The sequence below is a fragment of the Syzygium oleosum genome, unplaced genomic scaffold (assembly GCF_021117445.2).
Source record: "Syzygium oleosum isolate NSW1041296 unplaced genomic scaffold, Sole_v2.1 Sole_v2.37, whole genome shotgun sequence".
Classification (NCBI taxonomy): domain Eukaryota; kingdom Viridiplantae; phylum Streptophyta; class Magnoliopsida; order Myrtales; family Myrtaceae; genus Syzygium; species Syzygium oleosum.
In genome coordinates, this window is record NW_026607521.1 from 1,934,311 (window position 1) to 1,960,861 (window position 26,551).

Sequence of the window (26,551 nt, forward strand, 5' to 3'; positions counted from 1 at the left end):
CAAACAAAAATCATTTTGAACAGGATAAAAATTTTTTGGCCTAAGTCCACTTTAAAAAAAACAAGTCCCCAGCGGAGTCGCCAGTCTGTCGCGATCGAACTCCCGAGCCCTTTTTTAAACAACAATGCAAAAAAGGGGGGCTCGCCTGGTACGTGCTAAGTCTAGGTTCGGGACTTAATTAATTTTTTTTAATTTTCTTTTTTTTAAAAATAAAATAAAAATATTAATATAATATTAAACCGGGTCGGGTTGCGGATCCGGGCCGGGTCGGAACCGACCCGGGTCAACGGATCCGACCCGGGCGTTGACCCGGGTCGGATCGATCAATCCGGATCGGGTCGGAACCGACCCGGGTCAACGGATCCGACCCGGGCGTTGACCCGGCTCGGTCGGAACCGACCCGGGCGTTGACCCGGCTCGGTCGGAACCGACCCGAGTCAACGGATCCGACCCGGGCGTTGACCCGGGTCGGATCTGTTGATTCGGGTCGAATCCGACCCGAACAAACAGACCCGCGGGGAGGGGGGCGCCGGAGAGGCCAAAATTGGCCGTCCGCCGGCTGACCCAGGCCAGCGCCGCCCCCAAATCGCCCGACTAGGACCTTCTGTGGGCTGTGCCACTCACCTGAGCCGCCGTCGGACCGCCGTTCGCCGGCCGGCGACGAGACAAAAACCGGCCTCATTGAGGCATTTTGTCGAACACTGGGCGTGCGCGGTGGAAATCAGCCGATTTCGACCTCCTCCGGCGGTACGGTCAGCTCCGACGGCTGCGGCTGACGTTCGACTGCGAGTGGGGACCGGGACCGGCGACGGCATGGGCAGGGAATCGCGCGACTCGGCCGGCGCGAGTCCCTGCCGGACCGCGTGCAAAAACAGGGGAGGACAGAGGTGATCGGGACCCGGGGATGCTCACCGGTCGACGGCGCGGCTGGGCGGCTTTCTGGCTATTCCGTGGGCGACGGCGATGCTGCTGGTTGTCCTTCCTGTTCCGGCGTGGCCTCGGTTTGCTCTCTCTCTCCTCTCTTTTCTCTCTGTGTCTCTCCCTGCTCTGTTTTCTCTCAAAATGGCCGACCGGGGCTGCTTCCGGGGGTCGCCGGTCGGCTTGCCGGTGACGACGAGGCCGGCTGGGACCTGCAAGACCCTCCGAGGCTCCTCTCTCTTCTCGGTTTCTCTCTGATTCTCTCCGGCCTCTCTCGGACTCTCTCTCCGTTTTTCTCCAAAAATGGCCGACCGGGACTCTCTCTCTCTCTCTGGCTTTTATAGGCGGCGACGACGTGTCTCTCTGCCTCTCTGCGTCGGCGTGACGACGGCCTGCACCGGCCTACGCCACGCCACGACTTTCGTGGCCATTGCAGGCCGGTGCAGAGCAGAGCAGGGGGGGTCGGTGCCGAGAGGGTGCAGAGAACCGAGAGGGAGGAGGGGATAAGGGAGAGGGGAAATGGGGAGGACGGGACTGGCCATTAATGCCAGTCCCGTCGGCGTGCTCATCCGGCTCTCCTCTGGCCAGACAGCGAAAGCGAGAAGCGGCGCCGCCGTGCGTCACGCTTCCGTCGCGAGCAGGGGAGAACAGGGGCGAGGAGAGCGACCGGCGGCAGGGGGAAGAGAAGGAAAGGAAGCTGGGCCGGGCTGGGCCCAGCCGCGGGGGGGGAGAGAAAAAAAGAAAAGGAAGTGGGCTGGGCCCGCGCGAAAGGAAAAAAAAGAAAAAGGAAAAGGGGCCGGGCTCGGGGGAAAAAGGAAAAAAAAGAAATGGGCCGGGTCGGCCCAGCTCCGACCCGGCCCGACTCGAATTTTTTTTTTTTTAAATTCTTGTTTAAAATTTAAGAAAATATGCTCTAATAGGCCCTATTAATGCACATATGCCTAATGTCTATATGCAATGCATTTAAATAGAAATATTTTTTTTTGTTTTAGGAATTAAAGAAAATTAATTCCTAAATTTTGTGTAATTAATTTTGGGCAAATTAAAAATAGGTGTCAACAGCTGGTCGCCGACGCCGGCGACCAGCCACAGGCCAAGGCCAGCGAGGGCGTCGCAGCCCTCGCCGCCGCCCTTGCCACCGACCTCGCCAATTGCGACGGCGAGATCGGCCTCGCCTTGGCTTGGCGAGGCTTGACCTCGCTGTCGCCAGATCTGGGCAAGGTTGAGCCTCGCCTAGCCATGGCAAGGCCTTGCTGTCGCCGCTGCGAGCCGTGCTCACTCAGGCTGCAAGGGCTGCGATGCCATCGCCGGCCCTGGCCTATGGCCGATGGTCAGTGACTGTGGCCGGCGGCTGGCAACAGGCGGGCAGCAAGCGGTGGCAGGCCGGAAAGAGAAGAACAACAAACCAAGAAAAAAGAAGAAAATCAAGAAGAATAAAAAAATGGAAAAATTATTTTAGAATCAAGAAGCTATTTTTTTTTGCTTCTTAATCTGTTCCAAAACTGATTCTGGGAATAATTTTTTGAAAAATTGTGCCCGGGCACAAAAAATTTAACAAACGGATTTCTGTTCTCAAACTGATTCTGGGAACAAGAGAACATAAATTTTCACTATTTGGCAAGTTGCCAAACGGGCCCTTACAGGTCTCCACAATGGAAGATGGACAAAACAATATCAATTCTTCCTTTAGGACAATGAATCACAACAATGGCAGTGAATTTACTGAGCAAAATGTTTCTCCAGGAAGTGCTATACTTTTGGATGACCATATATTGCAACGTTAAGGGCACTTAATTTCAACTTCAGCTCGAAAAATCGAAACTCCATCTACTCTTATGATTGAATATTGTACAATTCTATATTGCCATAGGGTGCTCCGGTAAGCTCGAGTGACGACCCCATTCCAGTCGAGTCATCGCTTCAGTAAAGTTTTACGGCAACTAGAATGCCGGGGTGGGGGGTTAGAAGGGAGAGGCAAACCTAGAGCTCGTCCAAGGATATCGTCTATGTTGCTGTGGGCAACTGTACAAAGGAGAATGTACGAGGTATGTTCTGAAAAATGTAATATTATTGTATTTTTATGTGTTTATCATGTTTTCACGTAGGAATCGCGAGGTCGTGTTTATAATACTAGACTTGAAAACTCGATAAATGTTTGCATATTCTCGATTTGGTTCCTTAATTAACTATGATAATCTCATTGGAGATTTAGTGGATATATTTCCCCAAAAAGGAATATTGAGATTGAGAGCTTTAAATACTACCTATTATGTGATGCATTTCCTTACACCTCGTGCTCTTGATGCCAAAAGACCATTGCATCGTATTAAAATTTTGATTTTCCTTTCCATGTTGGATATGAACTTTAATTTTCAAGCCATATTATGATAATATGTAATAGCATATACCTTTTTAAGAATTTCATTTGTGTTTAGGAAAATCCGTGTCAGGTGGTAAAAAGGTAATATCTTATGTATCTTTCGTGGGAAATTTCGTTTTTGCTTGACATTGATTTTTATACATGCGATAAAATTCCTGAAAAGGTCTATATAATCATAAATTATCGTAATATGGTTTGACTATTAAAGTTCATATCCAGTATAGGAATGAGAATCAAGAGTTTAATAGGATGCAATGGTCATTTGACATCAGGAGCATGAACAATAGGGAATGCATCACATAATTGGTAGAAAAAATCCGTCGTGATTTAAAGCTTTCAATTTCAAATACTCCTTTACAGGGAAATATATATACTAGATTTCCAAGGAAATCGTCATAGTTAATTAAGGAACCAAATTGAGAATATGCAGAAATTTATTGAACTTTCAAGTCTAGTACTATAAATACGACCTCGCCGTTGCTATGATGAAGCACAATAAACACATAAAGATACAATAATATTACATTCTATGGAGCATACCATACGTTCTCCTTTGATCAGTGGCCTATAGCGACGGAGACCACATCTCGAGACGAGCTATAGCTTGCTTCTCCCTTCTGATCGCCCATCTTGGCATTCCAATTGGCACAGAAGTAAATAAATTGATCAGCGGGAACTATGTAGCCCAATTGAGTTCTTTGATGGAACCCGATTCGGGATTGAACTACTAGAGCCAACTTGATATATAGAATACTTTAAATTTTCCTCAAATGTTTTCTCATTAGGAACTGCTCCACCTTGAAGAACATATTGCACTCCTATTTCAATGGAATTGAATGAGGAAGCAATATCAACCCTCGACTTAGGCAAAATCTAATGTCCAAGCCGAATCGTGGTGTATTTGTCTGGTAAGAACCACTTCATTTACTCACGGCATATCAAGATAGAATTGAAGGATAATTTTTTTTGTCCCTACATATTTATCTACACTTTAGAATATGTATATGCTACTAAATTGTACTTTTTATTTCGCTGAAACTGTTGCAGGATGACTACATTGTTGAAGATAAGCTTGGAAAGTTGGATTGTGGGCATTACTTTCATTATGGCTGCATCGGGAAATGGCTCATTAAAGGGATTGCGAGCATTACTTTCATTATGGCTGCATCGGGAAAGCTTTAAAATTATGAATGATAGTAGTTCATGTAATGATTTGTGAGGAGGTTTGATTAACTTTCCTCTCAAATGAGACAACTCCCACAAAAATAATTGGGGAAAAGTGTCAGAAAAGTCATAAACCTATTATATTGGTACCAATTTAGTCATAAACATTTTTTTGATGCAAATTTAGTTCTAAACTTTTTGACATAGTATTTATTCAGTCTTTCCAGCTAATTTTAGCTGGATATTGCTGACATGGATGTCGGCCGGCTTACGTGGCAATAGTTTTAGGACTTTTCTGACACTTTTTCCGAAATAATTGTGACATATACCATGAAAATAGTGTATGATATATTTCGTCTTATTTTCTCGCCTGTCATCATGATCTCATACAACTTCCTGAAATTGATGCCGCTGTATTTTGAATCAAACAACAAAAAAACTATTTTCATAAAAGAAGTCAGAGGTCCAAGGGTGCTAAGAGGCCACGGCAAAATCCACAAATTCAAGTAGATGTAACAATATATCTCGTGACCGACCAAAAAAAAAAAACAATATATCTCGTGCACCTCCACTCTAATCCTATCCATCAACAGATAGCAGCCTTTCTGGCTACCCAAAAGTTGTCTTCACAAGTTTTAATTGAAGGAAGGTAGCTGGGTCAATCATCTCTTTAAAGGGATAAACTAAATAGATAGTGCAATTGAAGCAAACCATGGGCATTGCCAAGAAGCTCAGATTGTGATTGGAAACTGGACCACGAAGATATAAACATAATTACAGGTTGTAATGATAATTATTGTGGAGGTGAAATTGCGCTGTTGGTTCCTATTCTTTAGCTTAAAAATCAAAATTTTCCTTAAATTGTTTTTCAAAACCGTCCTTGTACTTTTTGAAAAGTGTGTTAATGTCATCTCCGATCGATTCGGTGATGAAATTTACAGTCGTGGTGATAGCGCTATTAGAAATTTGCTAATGGGGCTTAACGCGGTTAGAGATTTGTTGACTCGGAATTTTTTATTCAATGTCGACTCTCTCTCTGCGCCTAACTATCACCACCGCGGCCACCACCCCCCACCACGACCATCACCACGACCATCATCTTCTTCTTCTTCCTCTTATCATCTCTTATAGGACTAAAGTGATAAGCATATGGTTAAGAACCAATGGTCCACAATATTTTGTTGTTGAGACAAACTAAACAGATAGCCCGATTGAAGCAAACCATGGGTATCGCCAAGAAGCTCAGATTATGATTGGGAACAGAATTAGTAAGAGATAGGACATATTATCGGATGCAATGACATATATTGTGAAGGTGAAATGTCAGAATTGGTCCATGTACTTTAGTTAAAAAATTAATACCGTCCCTCAACTCCGATTTTTTTTTTTCGGTTAAAAACCGCCCATGTACTTTTTGGAAAGCTTTCGGTCATTTTTGTGTTCAAAAATTAAAACCGTCCCTCAACTTAAACATGAAAAATAGCATATTGAAAAGAAAAACTAACCATTTAAAAAATACGGCCTTCATTTTTTTTTTTGAAATAGCTATGTTTTTTTCTCTAGGAATTTTTTGCAAATCACACACGTAAGACAAGAGCAGGACTACTATGACCATCTCCACTCTACGCAACCCCGTCACCCATATTGTTTTACTTTCGTCTTCTTATTTTTTCAGAAAATATATATTCGGTTAATGAGAAAGAAATTTCTCAATAAAAATGGAAATTGTGAAAATGCATGGGGTTGAGCGGTTTACGAAATCAAGTCAATTGAGTAAACTGCAGTTTGGTCCTTTCAAATATATGGTGAATAACTAACAATAAACATGTTAAAAAAAATCCATTTATCTATTTACTAGAGACTAGTTTATCCTATTTAATCAAATGCAGCCAAATAATTACATAACTACTATTATTAAATGTTATTCTTTATTTTATATTCCATCATCGAAGCTTTAACGCGCTTCATTGTGAGACATACTCCAGGTAATTTCTTGAATAGATGCCCGTTGAAGTCCCAACACCAATTTCAGTCCTTCCTGAGCAAAAAAGCAAGCACAAATTACAATTCATCAGTTCAATGAGATCCCTTTTGATTAACATGAGTTACAGGCGGATAATAGACCGCACCCATTAAAATGAAAAATTCCAAATAAAGTCCGAAGTGTTCTCATTTTCTCAAATAAGGGCCCAAAATAGATCTTGTTTAAAAAAATACCCTAAAGTGATCAAGACAGTTTCAAATAAGGGCCTGACCTCACCAGCCTACTTAATATTTTGGCCAATTAAGGGCATTTTTGTCTAAAGACATTTTTAACCTAAATTTTAGTTAAATTAGATTAAAAATTAAGAAAGCTAATTTTTTTTTAAAAAGAAAAATATTATAGGTGAGAGGGTAGCTGCCACCCTATCGTTGGTGTTGTGTCAGCAATGCCCCGCGGGGTCACCGGCCCTCGCCAAGCCACCAACGACCCCACTGGCCATTGCTGACGCATCATCGGTGATGGGGCAGTAGCCACAAGTGGGGGGCCTAGATTTTTTATTTTTTGTGTTTTTTTTTAGTTTTAGCCTTTTTTCTTTTTTGAGGTTGTCTTTTTTATGGAAATTTTTTTGGATATTTTAACCTAATTTAATTAAGATTTCGTGTAAAATTAGGATTCATATCAAAACGACGTCATTTTAGTGATTTAGTTAACCTTAATGCCACGTAGGACGCCACATGGGAGAGATAAAATATTAAAAAAAATCACATCAGCATTTTCAGTTAATCAAATTAGACGGAATTAGCGGAATGACCCGATTTTTACATAAAATCCAGTTCAGATGAGGCTAGCCCTTACTGCCGCACTGGTCGCGGGCGAGGCGACTCTCGCCCAAATTTGGCTAGGGCAGGCGTTGCCTGTATATAGGTAAGTATATACTTGGTAAGTATATAGGATACATCAAGTTTAAACTTGGTAAGTAGATAGGATACAGTAAGTATATACCTGTAAAAATAGTTAATTACCAGATTGGTCGAGCACCTAATTAGTCAAACAATAAATAATCAGATAAGTTTATAGATAACTTGGTAAGTATATGGGATACAGCAAGTTTAAACTTACCCAATTGATCTTTATGTAGGAAAGTGACCAGATTGGGATAGCACTAAATTAGTCAAACAATTAATAATCAGATAAGTTTATAGATAATTTGGTAAGTATATAGAATACAGCAAGTTTAAACTTCCCCCAATTGGCCTTGATGTAGAAAAAGGAATGCACGAAGAGATGTTAGGAGGTGCATTGCTGGATACGTGTGAAGGTGTGTGTGAGCAAGTTGTTCCCAAAGTAGACCAATCTAGAATGAGCAAAAGAGAGTATATGCTAAAATATCTTTTGTATTTCCCACGAAAATATCTTTGGTATCGTAAATCACATACTTTTCTTTCCTTCAACAAATTTGTTTTGTCGGATTTTCTTCAACAAAATTGATGAGGACAAATTAGCATCTTCAAATGAACCATCGACAGTCATTGTATTTCCGAAAGCTTTTCTTATTCTTTGGCTAAATGTAGGAGAGTTACATCTTCATTTAGTACGTGATATCTAATCATAGTTGAATTACTAGTTTTTTGTGTCTAAGTTGACATTTGGATTTATCACTATAAACGGCATGATATCTTATGTCATTGATGACACAATATCGGCTTCATATACTTAGCAATAACGAACAAATTCAAACTAAAAATATAAAAGAACCGTTAACTGTCTGCCAACAAGAAAAAATATATAATTAAATAGACAATAAATTAAGGATATATAACGGTAACTAGTGTACGGTCAATCCGTATCTAAGAAGATTAATCATTTGAATTTTGAAGAAATTGAGCTAACGAACTTAGATATATCACTTACCTATACGCTGACAAGTACATTTTTAACTTAAAAATCTCGTTATTCCCAGGCTTCCCAATATCAATGCGGGATAACAAAATAGTTTCTGTTTACAAGGAACGGACATTAGAAGATCTATGGAAAAATTAACATCTACTGAGATCAAAACGTTTTAGATATTATGGGAGAGGGAAAACAGTGGACCAAGAAAATAATTTGAATTCAACAAAATGAGGCTAGTCAATGAATTAAATCCGAATACAAAAGTACAATTGGAATTAGGGTTTCTTAGTAACTAAAAAGAGATGTCAAATATGAGAAATTCCTCCAATACGGTAAGTTTGAATTTACTCGTTTAGGCATGAGCAGGGAAAAAATAAATAGAGACAGTTCTGCACTGCAGACTTGTCCTCTTCAAGTTTGTCTTCATTTCGGTAACATCTCATGCCTTTGGCTTAATCTATGTTTATTATATCAAAATTTTGATGTGCTCTCTTGTTCCTTTTTCCCCGTCATATCCCTTTTTCGAGTGTCAGATGATATAGGTATTTTTTCAACTGGTGCTTTTTGGTTTTTTATATCAAATGTGAAGAAGAATTTGAGTGTTATGTATAGTACTTCGATCGTTCGAATCTCAAATGTGTTTGATAGATCAAGCATATTTCTTCAAGTGATTTTTTATTTCGATTCTTTTATCTATATTTTCATTAGGGTATTGATATTTGCAATGATCTATATTTGTTGTTTATTGTTCCATCTCTTGCTCTCTCTTTTTCCTTGCATCAGTTTTGTTCTTTTTTTTTTGTATTTTACTAATTTTCACAAAAAATTGTATTTGAGGTATCGATTTCATGTGTAAATGATTGCATCGCGATGCCTAAGGGCTCGATCTAATAGATCGTTGTATCTTGGAGGGCGTGAAATATCTCACTTGTAATTAAATTATTTGGATGTTCTAAATTCAATTTTACATTGGATAGTTGAGACAATCATATATATTATATAAGTTCAATTTCTGGTATTTATTTCATGCAATCATTGCAATGATGTGACCATGGTTCGTTTTCATTCTCGATAAATATAAGGATAAGTATGCATATTAGATAAATTTGGATGCATCTTTTATTATGCTCTCTAATAACTCTACGATTATTTGATTACCCTTTATTATATAAGTTAGTGTGTACATGTATTTATCATTTTTTTATGAATGACCATTTTTTGTAGGTTGATTCTGAACAAAGTTTACTTCTGGCTGGTGCTTCCTGTATCGTCGATAGATCAAGTGCGTATATTCGCATTTCTTTTCTATGCGGTATTTTATTTGTTTATAAGCTTTAACGAAGATCTTGAGCTGTTTTTGCTTCAATACTTATTCGAACAATTTCATTTGATTTTACAATTAAGCTTCGTCATTTTAAATCCATAATATAGATCTTGAAGGACATTTTTGGCATGATAATCAATAGTAGAAAAATGCAGTTAATTCATCTTCTGACCGCATAATCTAAATTCATGACTCTTTAATCATGCGCAAACTTGATTAAGGAAAAGATCCTTGATATAAGAAGCTTAATATAACTAGTACGGTGGTTCAATTAGGAAAAACATGCATTTTACGTGAGTCACGAATCATTTTCGAGTTATTGATTCATATAAACAATGGGTTTTGTTATAGCCTGCCAATAGCAGTGATGTAATAGTTAATTGAAATGAACCTAAATAATTGTATAATGTGAAAACCATACAAATTATTAGACTAACTAAAGCAATTAATTCCAACTTAGCCACTCCAATAGTTCAGGTAGGAATTGAATTTTTGCCAGGTTTTGACATCTCAGTCTACCTGATCTTTTTCTCCCTCGGCAGAATGATTTTGTTTGCTTAATCTTAGACACAGTTTGGCAGTTTTGTTTGGAAAAAAATGGTTCTTTTCTTTTTTCTGCTTTTGAGGTAGTTTTGGATGTGGAGGAACTGATTTATGCAATGTGTTAACGTTCTTGAAGCTGAAGCTTGCAGATAGAGAGAGAGATGGAGGCAGAGTTGGTGGAGGTGTTTCAATTGGCGAGCAAAGCTGCAGACATGGCGGCTGTGAATGGGAACGGTGGAGGGGACGATGACGAAGGGCGATGCATCGATGCCTTGCAGCGCCTCAAGTCTTTCCCTGTCACGACTCAAGTCCTTGTCTCCACTCAGGTGTGTAGGATCAGGGTTTTGTAATGATCACGGTTTTGTTATCAGCTGAGTAGGACCTGTGAGAGAGTGAATTTTCTTCAATTGTGCTTTCTAGTTCAAGAATAAGAAAAGGAGATTCAATGTTGTATGCTGTTCTGTGTTCGACGTTAGTTTATGTAGAATGTGGTGAACAAGGAATAGCTTTCTTTTCTGTAAAATTAATTTCTTTTTACGAGTACTATGTAGCTTGAGATGTGCTTGCTGCTTGAGTATTTAAAGCTCGTAGATGCAATGTATTGTAGGCAAGGTTATCGTTAGCATAACGATTCCGTTAGATAGAATTTCTAACAGGTTGTTGAGACCTCACATTTCATCTTGTAAAAAAGGGCAACCAGAGGCCTTATATTTCTATGTCATGTAAAGAAACAAATCCGAAGTAATAATTCTTTCTTTCAATGGGTTAATTTTTTTGTCCACAAATTCATTATTCATAATTGGATCTTTTCATTTTTTCATATGTTGTTATGCATAACTGATATCACTAGTCATGATTTTAGGTCTCTGGAGAGTTTCTAGCACGCGAACAGCTATTTTTCATACCACTAGTTACATTGGAAGAGTTATTTGGCATGTATTAAACAAAAATTAGGCCTTAACAGAAAGAAAATAAGCTTTCACCCACTCTGTTTAGCAAACATAGATTCCCAAGGCTTTCTATGATCCAGCTACTGAAGTTCTATCACCTGCATATCAGTATTCACAATGGCAGCAGCCCTTTATCTTATCCTAATGTGCAGTTAATATGTCTGCTATAATATGCATGTGCTTTTGCGTTTGTGCTTACTAGCCTCGCTCACTCTTTTTTATTCTTACATGGTTGGAAATTCTTAGGTTGGGAAAGGTCTTAGACGCCTTACAAAACATCCTAGGAAGAAGATACAAGCTTTTGCATACGACTTGATTCAGCTGTGGAAACAAATTGTTGTGGAAGAATCAAAGGGATGCAAGAAGAATGGTAGTGTGGACCATAATGAGTGTGCAAAAGCCAGGGAGGGTAAGGTTAAAAAACCCTCCGCTTTCCAGTCTGAATCGAAGAAAAGGAAAACCGAGCCAAATGGTACTCCTGGTTCTGAGAAGTTGTCAAGGTCGGATGTTGGTGTTTCTGAAGAGAAGCCAAATGGTCACGCGAACAAGTTGTCTCCCAGTTCTGCTCAGCTGCTGTCTGCTTCGGTGACCAAATGCAACAACCCGATGAGGGACAGGGTACGGGAACTTCTCTTCGAGGCTTTGTCCAGAGTTTCTGCTGAAGCCAGCGAAGACATTATTGATGAAGTGAATGCATGTGACCCATCTAGCATCGCTGTTTCAGTTGAGTCAACCATGTTCCAAAATTGGGGTCGAATGAACGGCACCCACAAGATGAAGTACAGGTCCCTAATGTTCAACATTAAGGATCCCAAGAACCCGGATTTCAGGAAAAAAGTTCTTCTCGGGCATGTCAAGCCGGAGAGGCTCCTAAAGATGACCACGGAAGAAATGGCTAGCGATGAGAGGCAACTTCAAAATCAACAGATAAAGGAGAAAGCTTTGTCCAAGTGTGAGCTTGGAGCTGCACCAAAAGCCACAACCGATCAATTCAAGTGCGGCCGATGCGGCGAGAGAAAATGCACTTACTACCAGATGCAGACAAGGAGCGCCGATGAACCAATGACGACATATGTCACTTGTGTTAACTGCAATAACTATTGGAAGTTCTGTTAAGATCACTTGCTTAGGAGCTATTAGTGTAAGGACATGACGGTGGCATGACCGATTCATTGCACTCGCATTCTTAGAGGAGGGAGGTTTAGTCTGTTTAGTCTTTTACGTGTTTATCATGTTCCATCGTAGGAACTGCGACATCGTATTTATAGTACTAGACTTGAAAACTCAACAAGTTTTTTCATATTCTCAATTTGGTTCGTTAATAAACTATGGTAATCTCAATGGGAATATGCCGATATACTTCCTGAAAAGGAGCATTGAGATAGAGAGCTTTCAATAGTGACGGATTTTTACTACTAATTATGTGATGCATTCCCATATACCTCATCAGCTCGATGCCAAAAGACTATCGTATCATATTAAACTTTCGATTCTCATTTCTATATTGGATATCAACTTTAATTATCAATATATATTTTTATCATATGTAATTACATGGACCTTTTTAAGAATATCATCGTGTATAGGAAAATTCGTGTCAAGGAGAAAAAGGTGATGTCTTATGTACCTTTAATGGAAAATTTCTTTTTGACAACGATTAACCACAATCTAGTAATGCCATAATGGTAATGACCTCTTATTGTGTCTCACCGGAGATTCGTATTGCTTGCATGTATTTTAAACTTCCACCTAAAAAAAGTTCAACTCGGAGGTATTTACTTGAAACTTTACTGATATTGGTGTTATAGAAAAGCATGTAATAAGAGCGAAACGACATTCATAAAAAGCATACATTATGATTGTAGTAGAAACTGATTTATTTTAATCTATTCACTTTTAATAGAAAAATGAATAAGACGCTGTGTCTAGTCTAACAAGTTCAAATTGATGGCGAATTGTCTGGAATTACCAGTTTAACTTCAAGCATGGAAGATGAGTATAACAACCGTGATGAACATATGGAAATGCATCTCGACACGAATGACATGTCTTATGAGGTAACGTAAGAATAAAAATTTCATAATTGTGATTTTCGAGCTTTTATATCTCATGCTAATATCGACATGTCTGAATTAGTGAAATTGTTATAATTCATTTCCATGAGTATATCACAGCACTGTTACCCAATTAGTCAAGTAATTAATATATAACCATACAAATTTATTCATAATTTGGTAAATGTATAGAATACAGCAAGTTTAAACTTACCCAATTAGCCTTGATTTAGAAAAATGAATGCACGAAGATATGTTATGAGGTGTATCGGTGGATACGTGTATGCGTATGTGAGCAAGTTGTTTCCAAAGTAGACCTGTCTAGAATGGTCAGAAGAGAGTATAAGGTAAAATATCTTTTGTATCCAGTATAGAAATGATAATCAAAAGTTTGATACGATGCATGAAGAGCATAAGGGATATGGGAATGCATCATATAATTGGTACTAAGAATTTGTCTCGATTTAAAGCTCTAATCTCAAATACTACTTTCAAGGAAGTATATCGACTAAAATTGCCAATGAGGTTACCATAATTAATTAAGGAACCAAATTGAGAATATGCAAAGATTTCTTGAGGTTTCAAGTCTGGTAGTATAAATAAGACCTGACCACGCATATCACAGAACATGGCCAACACATAAATATCTAATTCTATTACATTTTCAAAACATACCGCATACAATCTCCTTTGAACAACGGCCCACAGCGGCAGAGACAATATCGGGGGACGAGCTCTAGCTTGCCTCTTCCTTCTGATTGCCCATCCAGGAATTCCAGTTGCGTAGATGTAAATTGATTGGCGGGAGTTAACGATCTGTAGCCATGTAGCCCAGTTGAGTTCTCCGATGGAACCCGATCAGGGTTTAAACTACTAGAGCCGACCTCATACGTAGAAGAAGCGCATAGGAGAAACTATGTGAGTTTCTTGTGCTTGCCCGCAATCTTCGCTCTTCGTTGGCTAAGCCAACTTCTTTTCTCCCCGTTCATTTCCCTTTTGCATGCTACTATACATATGATAATTAGGTCCTCTGAAAACTTTAAGGTCCCCTTCCAAAAGATTTTATCACTAGAGAATTAGGGTTTGGAAATTTTCGATGGGATTTTAAGGGACTACTACTCTAACTAGCTAGCAAATACAAAAATATTTTGCAAATTTATACTGTTGAGGCGTAGCATAGACTTACAGCACCAATTATCGTTGAAGATAATTTCTTTCAATCTATTCACCTTCAACTTGAGCAATAAAGAAGCCCTATATCTATTTGTTTTTTTTTTGTTGCTATTTTTAGTTCAACAAGTGCAAATTGATGCAGAATATTCAAGAATTACCAGGTTAAGCAACAGAAGATGCATATGATGGCGGTGATGAATATATGATAATGCATCTCGACATAGATGACGTGTCTTATGAGGTAATGCGAGACTAGAAATTTTTCATAATCATGATTTTGGAGTTTTATTTCTGATGCTAATGTCGACATGTCTGAAATAGTGATGTTGTTATAATTCCTCTTCGCATGTGTGTATATGTGTGTGTATATATGCTCGAGCCCCTTAACAACATTTGTAAGAGTAATCACGTATTTTGCATTCAAACAACTAAAAAACAAACAAAATGTCCATTGATGTACACATTGATCAACATCAACGGTGATGCAATTGCGACTGTACTTGGCCTTTGAGTGAGCAGCGTTGTCTATACTTAAGAAATGATTTAGTTAAGGAGAGGTGATTTTGAAATACTTAGCTTTCCCTCGTATGTTTTCTTATTAGGAACTACTCCACCTCGAAAAACAGATTGGAGATACTTCCATAGGATTGAGTGAGGAAGCTATTTTCACACATCTAAGGTCGCAACAATATCAGCCATTGACTTCAGCAGAATGTAATGTCGAAGCCGGAGAGTTCCCAGCATGCAAACAGCTATTTTTCGCAGCTCAAGTTATTTGGCATGTATTAAACAAAAATTATGCCTTAACAGTAAGAAAATAAGCTTTCCCCATTTCTGTTTAGCAAACGCAGATTATCAAGGCTTTCTATGACCCAGTTACTGAAGTTTTATCTCCTGCGTATCAGTATTCAGACGGCAGGAGTCCTTCATCATATCCTAATGTGCAGTTACTATGTCTGCTATAATATGCATGTGACTTTGCCTTTGTGCTTACTTGCCTCACTCACTCTTTTACATTCATACATGGTTGGAAATTCTTAGATTGAGAAAAGTCTTAGACGCCTTACAAAACATCCTAGGAAGATGATGCAAGCTTTTGCATCCGACTTGATTCAGCAACGGAAACAAATTGTATGGAAGAATCAAAGGGATGCAAGAAGAATGGCAGCGTGGTTCAAAATGAGTGTGCAAAAGCCAGGGAGAATAAGGTTAAAAAAATCCTCCTCTTTCCGGTCTGAAGCAAAGATAAGGAGAACTGAGCCAAATGGTACTCGGTTTTGAGAAGATGTCAAGGTTGGATTTTGGTGTTACCGAAGAGAAGCCAAATTGTCCCGTGAGCAAGTTGTCTCCTAATCTTGCTCCGCCGCTGTCTGCTTCCGTGACTAAATGCAATGACCCGATGAGGGACAAGGTACGGGAACTTCTCTTCGAGGCTTTGTCCAGAGTTTCTGGTGAAGCAAGCAACGACATCATTGAAGAAGTGAATGCATGTGACCCATCTAGGATCGCTGTTTCAGTTGAGTCAACGATGTTCCAGAATTGGGGTCGTATGAACGGCACCCACAAGATGAAGTATAGGTCCATAATGTTCAACATTAAGGATCCCAACAACCCGGATTTCAGGAGAAAAGTTCTTCTCGGCCATGTCAAGCCATAGAGGCTCCTAAAGATGACCACAGAAGAAATGGCTAGGGATGAGAGGCAACTTCAAAATCAACAGATAAAGGAGAAAGCTCTGTCCAAATGTGAGCTAGGAGCTGCACCGAAAGCCACAACTGATCAAGTCAAGTGTGGACGATGCAGTGAGAGAAAATGCACTTACTACTAGATGCAGAGGAGGAGCGCGGATGAACCAACGACGACATATGTCGCTTGTGTTAACTGCCATAACTATTGGGACTTCTGTTAAGATCACTTGCTTAGGAGCTGTTATGACACGATGACGGTGTTAAAAAATTCAACCCAAAAGCTTAATCTGATAGGTAGAGAGAATTGGCCAGCTAATACCCTTGATGTTCTTGCCTTGTTCTTTAATTTAGCATTTGCTCACTTGATCGTGAATTGAAGGAATCACAATATGAAAAGTCCATATTTGCCCTTGATGTCCTCATTGATCGAGTTCGACCCATGATTTTCTTATGCAATGAATAGGGAAGTACGTTGCAAAAATTTAGGTGTCAACAAACTTTGAAGAAGTCCATGTAATGATTTGTGAGGAGATCGATTGACTTTCCTCTCAAATGAGACAACTCCCACAAAAATGATTGTAACATATATGATGAAAATTGTGTATAATACATTTCGTCTTGTTTTCTTGGATGTCATCGTGACTGTCATTCAGCTTCTTGAAATTGAGGCCAATGAATTTCGAATTAAACAACAAAAACACTATTTTCATAAAAGAAGTACAAGGGTGCAAAGAGGTCGCTGCAAAATCAACAAATTCAAGTAGATATATCTATAAAATTACGTCTATAGTTTACATTAAACTGAATAGTGTATATGGTGGAAGATTATCATACCACTTAGCGAGCATATATAAATGCGAACATCCTCTCAATTCCAATTCAAATTATTTATAATAGAGAAACAAGGGCACGCACATGCGCGCACATATACGCACACATAAAGAGAGGTAGAGATGAGGAACTTGTTACTAGATTCGAAAGTCAATTATTATTCACAAGGATTTTGGCAAAAAAATTTAGTATAGAAAAGGTTGTCTGGCTAAGGCTTCGTTTGTTTCATGGAAAATGTGATATTTCTTGAAAATGTTTTCCAAGAAGTCATTTTTCAACAAAATGATAATATTTTGCGGTGTTTGACTGAAATCTAAAAAAAAACTTGAAAATATTTTTCACTGTTTGGTATGGAAAATCCGATTTTATTTTTCTAGGGAAAATACAAAAAAATTCAAAAACTTTTATTATTTTTTATCTTTATTTTAGCTTTTTTTTCTTTTTCCTTCTTCCTTAGCTGGTCACCTGCCACGGTGACAACCACAGGTGAGGGACGAGCTCGCCCAAAGTCGGGGAGGCTCAAGCTTGCTAGATTCCGGCGAGCTAGAGCCTAATCAGAGGTCGGTGAGGTCAAGCTTCCCCGAGGCTAGTGAGGCTCGAGCTTGCCGGAATTTGGCAAGCTCGTCCCTTGCCTGTGGCCGATCTTCGAGGAAGAAGGAAAAAGAAAAGGAAAAGGAACAATAAAAAAAATTCGATTTTTTTAATAAAAATATTTTTACAAGAACAAACCTTTCATTAACTAAGGATTCTAGCCCAAGCGTTGAGGACCTGTGCACGGCCTTTGTCGACTCGAGCCTAAGTGCTGAGGAACTGAGCTCGGGGACCCAAGCAATGCCTTTATGGACATGGGCTTGTCACGCCCCGCACCCTACGAGCACGCGATCATCCCGCGATGGTCGATCATTGAACGCGACGTCCCAGGACGCGTCGCCGACCCAACCCAAACATCAGAGATTAGGCACGCGCGGAAGCAAATAGAAACAACCCGGACAATTAATAATGACAAGGGGGTAATAATAGCACAAAACAATAACTGTAATTCCTACACTTGGCAAATACATACAATGCTCATCAAAAGGGACAATGGTTCGCGAACTTAACTCCTCTACAAAAGGGGAGACTCAAAATACGGGACACTCGACCCGTCCTTGATCTCCGAGACACCCTTGCAGCGTCTCCCATCACTTACGGTCGCGGATCTGAAATGGTTATATAATAACCGTGAGAACGAGTATCAATAAGCAGCCCCCTATACCCCACGTAGGCCAATGCGTACCCAGACAAGTCTAACATACGATCACCAGACAACATAATCAATTTCATACAACCAGCTTACCTCGTCTCGAATCACGAGCCAACCCTGCATATCAGTCCAAACAAGATAATGCAAGAATAGTTCATCATCATATCACGGTCACTCGGCACACGCAATTTCACTCGCATTCAACCAGCCCAGCCAAGCAACCACACGTTCAACTGGTCAATTAAATCACACGCTCAACCAGCCAAACCGGTCACACGCTCAACCTACCAATTGGGTCACACGGTTAACCAGCCAAATCAGTCACACGCTCAACCAGCCAATTCAGTCACACGCTCAACCAGCCAATTCAATCACACTCAAATCACATGCGTGTCCGAACATCTTTCTCACTACTCGCGCCACTGCGCCTCAAATTCATTCTCACAGGCACACGAGCCTCACAATTCGATCAATTCCAATGGCCGCCGTCAACACGTCCCAAGCCATATCATTCAATCAATTCCAGTGGCCGCCGTCAACACGTCCCAAGCCACACTATTCAATCAATTCCCATGACCGACGTAAACACGTCCCGGTCCAATCACACCTTTAACGGGCCACCGTCAACACGTCTCAAGCCCGCATCCATTTGGCACATCGACCATTCATGCCTTCACACGGACCGCCGTCAACACGTCCCAAGTCCGTAGCCCTCCGATCGATCCGGGCTTAAAATCGACAGGCAAGCACACGCCAATCAATTAAATCAATTTCACGCCAATTGCATCAAACAGCCCATAATCACAACTCAGTCCAATTCACCATTCGCCACCTCAATCCACAAACCCGACGTTCAAGTCGGCCACACACCATTACCCGAGTCAAGCATATCATTTAATCTAATTTAAATAGCGTAATTGTAACATAATATAATTAAATTAAAACACGCCCTAGCCGTTCTAAACCCGAGACAAGTCAATAAAGTACCCAAAATACTAGGTAGGGTTTAGGAAGTCACTTACCTAAGTTTGGCTCGGTAAAAGTCGGCTCGGGCCTAAAATGGCCCGAGTGAACAGTGTCTCACTCGGCGCGGGCAAGGGCGCGACGGGCGCGGGGCTCGGCCACGGTGCTCGGCCACGGGCACACGCATGGGCACGAGCGCGGGCACGGGCGCGGAACGGGCACGGGCGCAGTAACGGGCACGATGTGCACGGGCACGGCGACGGGCGCGCGGCTTGGTCGCGTGGGCGACGAGCCGGCTATGGCCTGGGCCGGCCGGGCCGGCCGGCTGGGGGCGGCGGCCGCGAGTGAAGGGGAGAAGTCACTGGGTGAGGGTGAGGAGAGAGAGAAAAAGAGAGAAGGAGGTCGGGACCGAGGGAGAGGGGCGAACCGGCGGTGACAGGGCGGCACGGCGACCTCGTGGCGGCGACGGGCACGCCGGGTCGAACCGGCAGGCGGCGGCGACGACGGCAACAGCGGCGAACGGCGGAAAGTTAAAGGAAGGAGAGGAAGTTGGCCGAGGCGGGTGGTGCGGTTGGGGGCGCTCGGCGGCGGTGTGGGACGCTCGGGCGTCGGGACGGCGCGAGGAGTTGGCCGGAGTTAGCTGGCCGGCGGCTAGCGGGTTTCGGCCGCAAGAGACGCAGCTTGACGAGCTGCGGCTTCGCGCGGAGGAGGGGGAGAGAATACCGGTCGGGCGGCGGCGGCGGCGGATTGGGCCGGCGGCCGGGCGCGGACGGCGCGACGGCGGCCGAGCCGGGCTGGCGACGTCACAAGCGGCGGAACGGAACGGACGAGCCGGGACTGGGCATCGCCGGCCGCGACAGCGCGGTGACGAGCCGAGCTCGCGCGCTCGGGGAGGGAAAGAGGCAGCGTCGAGGCGGCGTTCCCGGGCGACACGGCGGCGCGAGGAGGACGGCAGCAGTGGTGGTCGGTGGGACGGCGTCTAGCAGAGGCGGAGGGGCGGTCGTGCGGCGTTCGGTCGGGCGAGCAGACGCACGAGCAGGACCCGGTCCCGGGCGAAGGAAGAAGGAGAAGAAGAAGAAGAAGAAGAAAAAGAAAGAAAAGGAAAAGAAGGAAAGAAAGAGAGAGAGAGAGAGAGAGAGAGTGTGTGTCGGGGGTGGGTCTGCATGGGCGTGGCCGAGGGACGTGCGGCGTAAGGAAAAGAAAGAGAGAGAGAGAGAGAGAGAGAGAGAGAGACGTGCGCGGGGAGGGGACGGGCGGCGCGGCAAGAGGAGAGAGGAGAGAGAAAGAGAGAGAAAAAAGTTAATATTTATCCTCGAGCGCGAATCAACGGACACGGTTCAAACTAAATATCGATTTAACGGTCACGATTCAAATATTAAATGCGATCCGATGACCCAAATTCAAAACCGAAAGCGATCTACCGGTCCAAAATAAGCCTCGCATATAAAAAGGGACAAAGGCCGAATTAATTAAATCAAACTATAGCGAGGGGGTCTACTAGTCCAAATTCGCACCCGGTCAAAAACTCCCATTTTTCCATTGTTCCTGACAATCTCAACGCTGGCTACGATAATATTGACACCGTCCAATTTATTTCGTCCTGAAACTCCCGAAAATCGACTGCCAAGTTCGAGGTCTAAATAACGGCCAAATCCGATCGAGTGCGATTCTAGCAAAATTTCTATTTTTAAAAACAAGAACCCAAGAGTGATTAGTTCTCGGGCGAAATTCTATTATAAGCGCACTGACGAATTACACGTTTTATAAACCCCAAAAATGGGCCAAAATCCGGAATGTCACAATTCTTCCCCCCTTACAAAAATTTCGTCCTCGAAATTTACAATTCAACCCAACTATTCAAACAAATGGGGGGTACTGGTGTCGCATCAACTCTTCACTTTCCCACATCGCACTTTGACTGTTTTAATCGACTATCGAACCAACTTGGGACCCGTGATACTCCTCTTACCCACTTCATCCCAATAAACCGGTATTCGCAAACCCCGCCATACAATGCCCTAAATGGTGCCATTCTAAAACTCTGCTGATAGCTATTGTTATAGGCAAACTCAACCAAGAACAACTATTCCTTCCAGCTACCTTTAAAATCCAATATGCATACCCGTAGCATGCCCTCTGAAGTATGAATTGTCCTTTCAGACTGGCCATATGTCTAAGGATGATAGGCCAAGCTAATTTGCAACTTTGTTCCTAATGCCATACGAAAACTTATCCAAAAGCGGCAATGAATTTAGGATCCCGGTTTGAAGTGATTGTCGCTGGCACTACGTGCAGACGGACTATTTGTCGCACGTGAATCTCGGCATACTTTTCCAAGGCGAAGTTCTTTCGTACTGGCAGAAAATGCGCTACCTTTGTCGATTGGTCGACTACTATTCAAATCGAATCATGACCCCTTTGACTTCTCGGTAATCCCAATACAAAGTTCATCGTGATGTGTTCCCATTTCCACTCGGAAATTTCCAATGGCTGCAACATTCCACCCGGCTTGCAATGTTGTGCCTTCACTTGTTGGCATGTTAGATACTCGGTCATGTGCTTGGCTACATCTACTTTCATGCCTTCCATCAATAATGCTACCATAGGTCCTGATACATTTTCGCGCTACCCGGGTAAATACTGTAATTACTATGGTGAGCTTTTGACAAAATCCCCTCCTTAAGCTCGGCATCACAGGGTACACTCAACCGTCTACGGAACTTCAGTATTCCATCCTCGGATACCTGAAAATCCAATTTCCTTTTTGTGGCATCCTTACTCAGAATCTTTTGAATCTCTGGGTCCTTCGACTGTAAAGCATTAATCTTAGTTTGGATCTCCGGTTCAATCCTCAATACGACAAGTAGACTTGAAAACATGGCTCACTTCAAACTTAAACTCTGAATCTCGGACTCATTCCAACAAGGTCCATTCTTTGACCATCATATGCGCAATGCTCGATTTCCAACTCAGTGCATCCGCTACCTTATTAGCCTTTCCGGGGTGATATAAAATATCGCAGTCGTAGTCTTTAAGGAGTTCCATCCAAGGACGCTGTCTCAGGCTAAGTTCTTTTTGAGAAAACCGATACCTTTAAACTTGATAATCTGTATAAATCTAAAATTTCTCCCTACACGAGTAATGCCTCCAAATCTTAAGGACAAATATAATTACGGTCAATTCCAAGTCATGCATCGGATAGTTCAGCTCATACGGTCTCAATTGACGCGATGCATATACCACCACTTTCCCGTGTTGCATTAGCACGCATCCCAATCCTCCTAATGACGCGTCACTGTAATTCTCAAATCCTCCCGAACTTGACGAGATCGCTAACACTGGCGCGGTCGTCAACCTCTGTTTCAATTCTTGGAAGCACCTTTCGCACTCATCCGTCTATTCAAACCTCGTCTCCTTCTTTAACAACCGTGCCAACGACGTAGCTAGTGCCGAAAACCCTTCCATGAAGCGCCTATAATAGCCTGCTAGACCCAAGAGCTCCGAACCTCGGTTACTGACGTCGGCCTCGGCCAATTCGTGACGGCTTCAATCTTTGTCGAATCCACTACAATCCCTTCCCCAGTATCGCATGTCCTAAGAACGCCACTCAATGAAGCCAGAATTCGCACTTATTAAACTTAGAATAGAGTGCGTGTTCCCTTAAAGTCCATAGATCTCTTTTCCAAATGTAACTTATGCTTAGCGGGACTCTGGGAGTATACCAAGATATCGTCTATGAACACGATTACAAACTAATCCAGAAATTCTTTAAATACCCGATTCATTAAATCCATAAAGGCTGCAGGGGCATTCGTCAGTCCAAACGGCATCACCGTAAACTCATAGCGTCCATACCTCGTCCTAAATGCCGACTTCGGCACGTCCTCCTTCTTGATCCTCAATTGGTAGAAACCAGTCCTCAAGTCAATCTTAGAAAATATTGATGTCCCTTATAACTAGTCGAACAGGTCATTTACCCTTGGCAAATGTGCGTTTATCCTTAATAGTCACCTGATTCAACTATTTATAGTCGATGCACAACCTCAAGGACCAGTCCTTTTTCCTCACGAACAACACTAGCACTCCCCATGGAGACACACTCGAACGAATAAAAATTTTATCCAATAACTCCCTGCATTTGAACCTCCAATTCCTTCAATTCTGACAAGCGACATCCAAAAAGGGTGCTCGCTAGATTGGTTCCGTCCCAATGGCTAACTCGATTACAATTTCCACTTCTCGATCAGGTGACAATCCCGGCAATCCCCGAGGAAAGACATCGGGAAGATTACACACCTCGGCTATGTCCTTTAGCCTTGGTTCCTCAACCAACTAGTCAACCACAAAATAATTATCTTTATACACCTCAAAGACAAGCTCGATCCATCCAATTTCAATCCAACAGTCTCCCAAAACAAATCACCCATGTTCTTTATAAAATCCGAAATTTCCAAGCATAACTCATCCTTCCAAACTCGTCCAAGAATATCGTCAGTAATTTAGAAATCCTTAAGCCGATTGCGCCTATCTACTATAAAATTGATTATAAGTCTTACCTGACCACTCAAGCGATAACTTCAAAATCATCTCCTATTGTACCTAATACCATCTCATAACGCATCTAGACTTTCAAGGCACATCACTCACTTCCTTCTCAGCCACAACATACACTTTTCCTTACGTCCTTAGCCGACTCTGATTAATCTGCGGGCCAGCTCTCGCTTAATGTCCTACCTGCGGTCGCTGCGATTGCATTAGTGACCTAACCTGTCGGTTCAACAATTTCTCACTTGGTGACCTTACTATCCACATCCACAACATGCTCCACCTCTACCTTGGCAATGGCCATTCCTACATGCGGCGTTGGAGCAATAGTTCAGCTTTCGAGAGTTCTTCCTTACCGGAGGGACAAGTCTCATATTCTCTGTCATAGACTTCTTCCCAAGTTCTTATTGTCCCTAGCTGGCGTGTACCGCAATCCCTATACGGTAACCCTCTCATTCATATCCCTTTCAACCGTTTAAGTCTTGTCATACAGCTCATTACAATCCCTTAAGTTCATTAACATCAGCGGATCGCGGAGGTTCGGTTTCGGTCCATCCGGAACCTCCTTGTCCTATCCACACGATCATTAACTATCCTTGGTGCGTACTTAAATAACCTTACCAACTCTACCTCGTACTGATCGACTGACATTCAATTTTAGTGAAGCCGAAGAAACTTTGTCATTTTCTATCCTCACGTGCTCTCTGAAAGTACCTCCCATTGAAGGCCTCGATAACGACACCCCAGCTTGGAAATATGCCCCCTGAAATATCCTACATCGGGGGGTCCTCTTACCAATCACTTGCATTTCCTTAGAGTTGATATATAGCCAGGGTCACTTTCTCCTCATTAGTGCACCCGAATACCTCAAAGCCGTCCGTCCAAAGTAATGTAGCATCCAGGTCACCTCTTCCCATCGAACCTCGCAAGTTTAAATTTCAAAAAAATATTCCAACCAACTGATGCATCTGTCTGACTGTATTAACTTACCCTTGACCTTGATTCCCAACATTTCCATTATGCCCACGATTCCCGTTACTTCCATTGACGACGACAATAGTGGCCTCAACATCAGTAGCAACAATAGCATTTCGCTCCTCAAATTGCCTTCGCATTAAAATTCCAACTTTCTCAAGTGCCCTCAAAATCTCGTCCCATCTGGAATCCCCCACAACTCCAACTTGCGGACCTACACGACCTCAACCTCAACCTCGGCTACTCGTACACACAGGGTTCACACCACTCACTTACCTGCTATAATTCCTTTTGGGAATTAAAGACCTAGGCCAACTATACCAGTCTAAGCCCTAGGCAGTGAATCACAACAATTCACTAAGCAGACAGTCAATCACAACACCACTCAATCACAAAGAACAGCGATCGTGCACTAACCTCAAGTCCTGTCGCACCTGCATTTCACGTATTAGTGCATAATATCACTCAGCAATCACAACCAAGCAGTCTAGGTAACGCATGGCCAACAAGTCTCCCTAACTAGCTACCCCAAAGTCATCGCTCCTTATCACTCCAAGCTTCGACCATCTTGGTTCGAGCTGACCTTGCTCTGATACCAAATCAACGGGGATGTCACGCCCCGCACCCTACGAGCGCGCGATCATCCCGCGATGATCGATCATTGAACGCGACGTCCCAGGACGCGTCGCCGACCCAACCCAAACATCAGAGATTAGGCACGCGCGGAAGCAAATAGAAACAACCCGGACAATTAATAATGACAAGGGGGTAATAATAGCACAAAACAATAACTGTAATTCTTACACTTGGCAAATACATACAATGCTCATCAAAAGGGACAATGGTTCGCGAACTTAACTCCTCTACAAAAGGGGAGACTCAAAATACGGGACACTCGACCCGTCCTTGATCTCCGAGACACCCTTGCGGCGTCTCCCATCACTTACGGTCGCGGATACGAAATGGTTATATAATAACCGTGAGAACGAGTCTCAATAAGCGACCCCCTATACCCCACGTAGGCCAATGCGTACCCGAGACAAGTCTAACATACGATCACCGGACAACATAATCAATTTCATACAACCGGCTTACCTCGTCTCGAATCACGAGCCAACCCCGCATATCACCCAAACAAGATAATGCAAGAATAGTTCATCATCATATCACGGTCACTCGGCACACGCAATTTCACTCGCATTCAACCAGCCCAGCCAAGCAACCACACGTTCAACTGGTCAATTAAATCACACGCTCAACCAGCCAAATCAGTCACACGCTCAACCAGCCAATTCAGTCACACGGTCAACCAGCCAAATCAGTCACACGCTCAACCAGCCAATTCAGTCACACGCTCAACCAGCCAATTCAATCACACTCAAATCACATGCGTGTCCGAACATCTTTCTCACTACCCGCGCCCATCTGCGCCTCAAATTCATTCTCACGAGGCACACGAGCCTCACAATTCGATCAATTCCAATGGCCGCCAACACGTCCCAAGCCATATCATTCAATCAATTCCGGTGGCCGCCGTCAACACGTCCCAAGCCACACTATTCAATCAATTCCCATGACCGACGTAAACACGTCCCGGTCCAATCACACCTTTAACGGGCCACCGTCAACACGTCTCAAGCCCACATCCATTTGGCACATCGACCATTCATGCCTTCACACGAACCGTCAACACGTCCCAAGTCCGTAGCCCTCCGATCGATCCGGGCTTAAAATCGACAGAGCAAGCACACGCCAATCAATTAAATCAATTTCACGCCAATTGCATCAAACAGCCCATAATCACAACTCAGTCCAATTCACCATTCGCCACCTCAATCCACAAACCCGACGTTCAAGTCGCCACACACCATTACCCGAGTCAAGCATATCATTTAATCTAATTTAAATAGCGTAATTGTAACA

The 26,551-nt window shown here is 42.5% G+C and overlaps 2 protein-coding genes across 2 annotated transcripts; both read left to right on the forward strand.

Annotated features, from left to right (window-relative positions):
• Positions 1–10,367: 10,367 nt before the first annotated feature.
• On the forward strand, positions 10,368–12,290 carry LOC130135805 (transcription elongation factor TFIIS-like). Its single transcript, XM_056305571.1, has 2 exons — positions 10,368–10,532; positions 11,403–12,290. The coding sequence occupies exons 1-2, from the start codon at positions 10,368–10,370 to the stop codon at positions 12,270–12,272; spliced, it is 1,035 nt and encodes a 344-aa protein (XP_056161546.1). The 3' UTR covers positions 12,273–12,290.
• Positions 12,291–15,441: 3,151 nt separating this feature from the next.
• Positions 15,442–16,551, forward strand: LOC130135802 (transcription elongation factor TFIIS-like). Its single transcript, XM_056305568.1, has one exon. The coding sequence runs from the start codon at positions 15,648–15,650 to the stop codon at positions 16,038–16,040; it is 393 nt and encodes a 130-aa protein (XP_056161543.1). The 5' UTR covers positions 15,442–15,647; the 3' UTR covers positions 16,041–16,551.
• Positions 16,552–26,551: the final 10,000 nt, after the last annotated feature.

Excerpts from the sequence above, each read along its gene's own strand:
- LOC130135805 (XM_056305571.1), top strand. The coding sequence starts at position 10,368 with ATGGAGGCAGAGTTGGTGGAGGTGTTTCAATTGGCGAGCAAAGCTGCA. Across the intron at positions 10,533-11,402 it reads AAGTCCTTGTCTCCACTCAG|GTTGGGAAAGGTCTTAGACG; the intron begins GTGTGTAGGATC and ends GGAAATTCTTAG.
- LOC130135802 (XM_056305568.1), top strand. The coding sequence starts at position 15,648 with ATGGTACTCGGTTTTGAGAAGATGTCAAGGTTGGATTTTGGTGTTACC.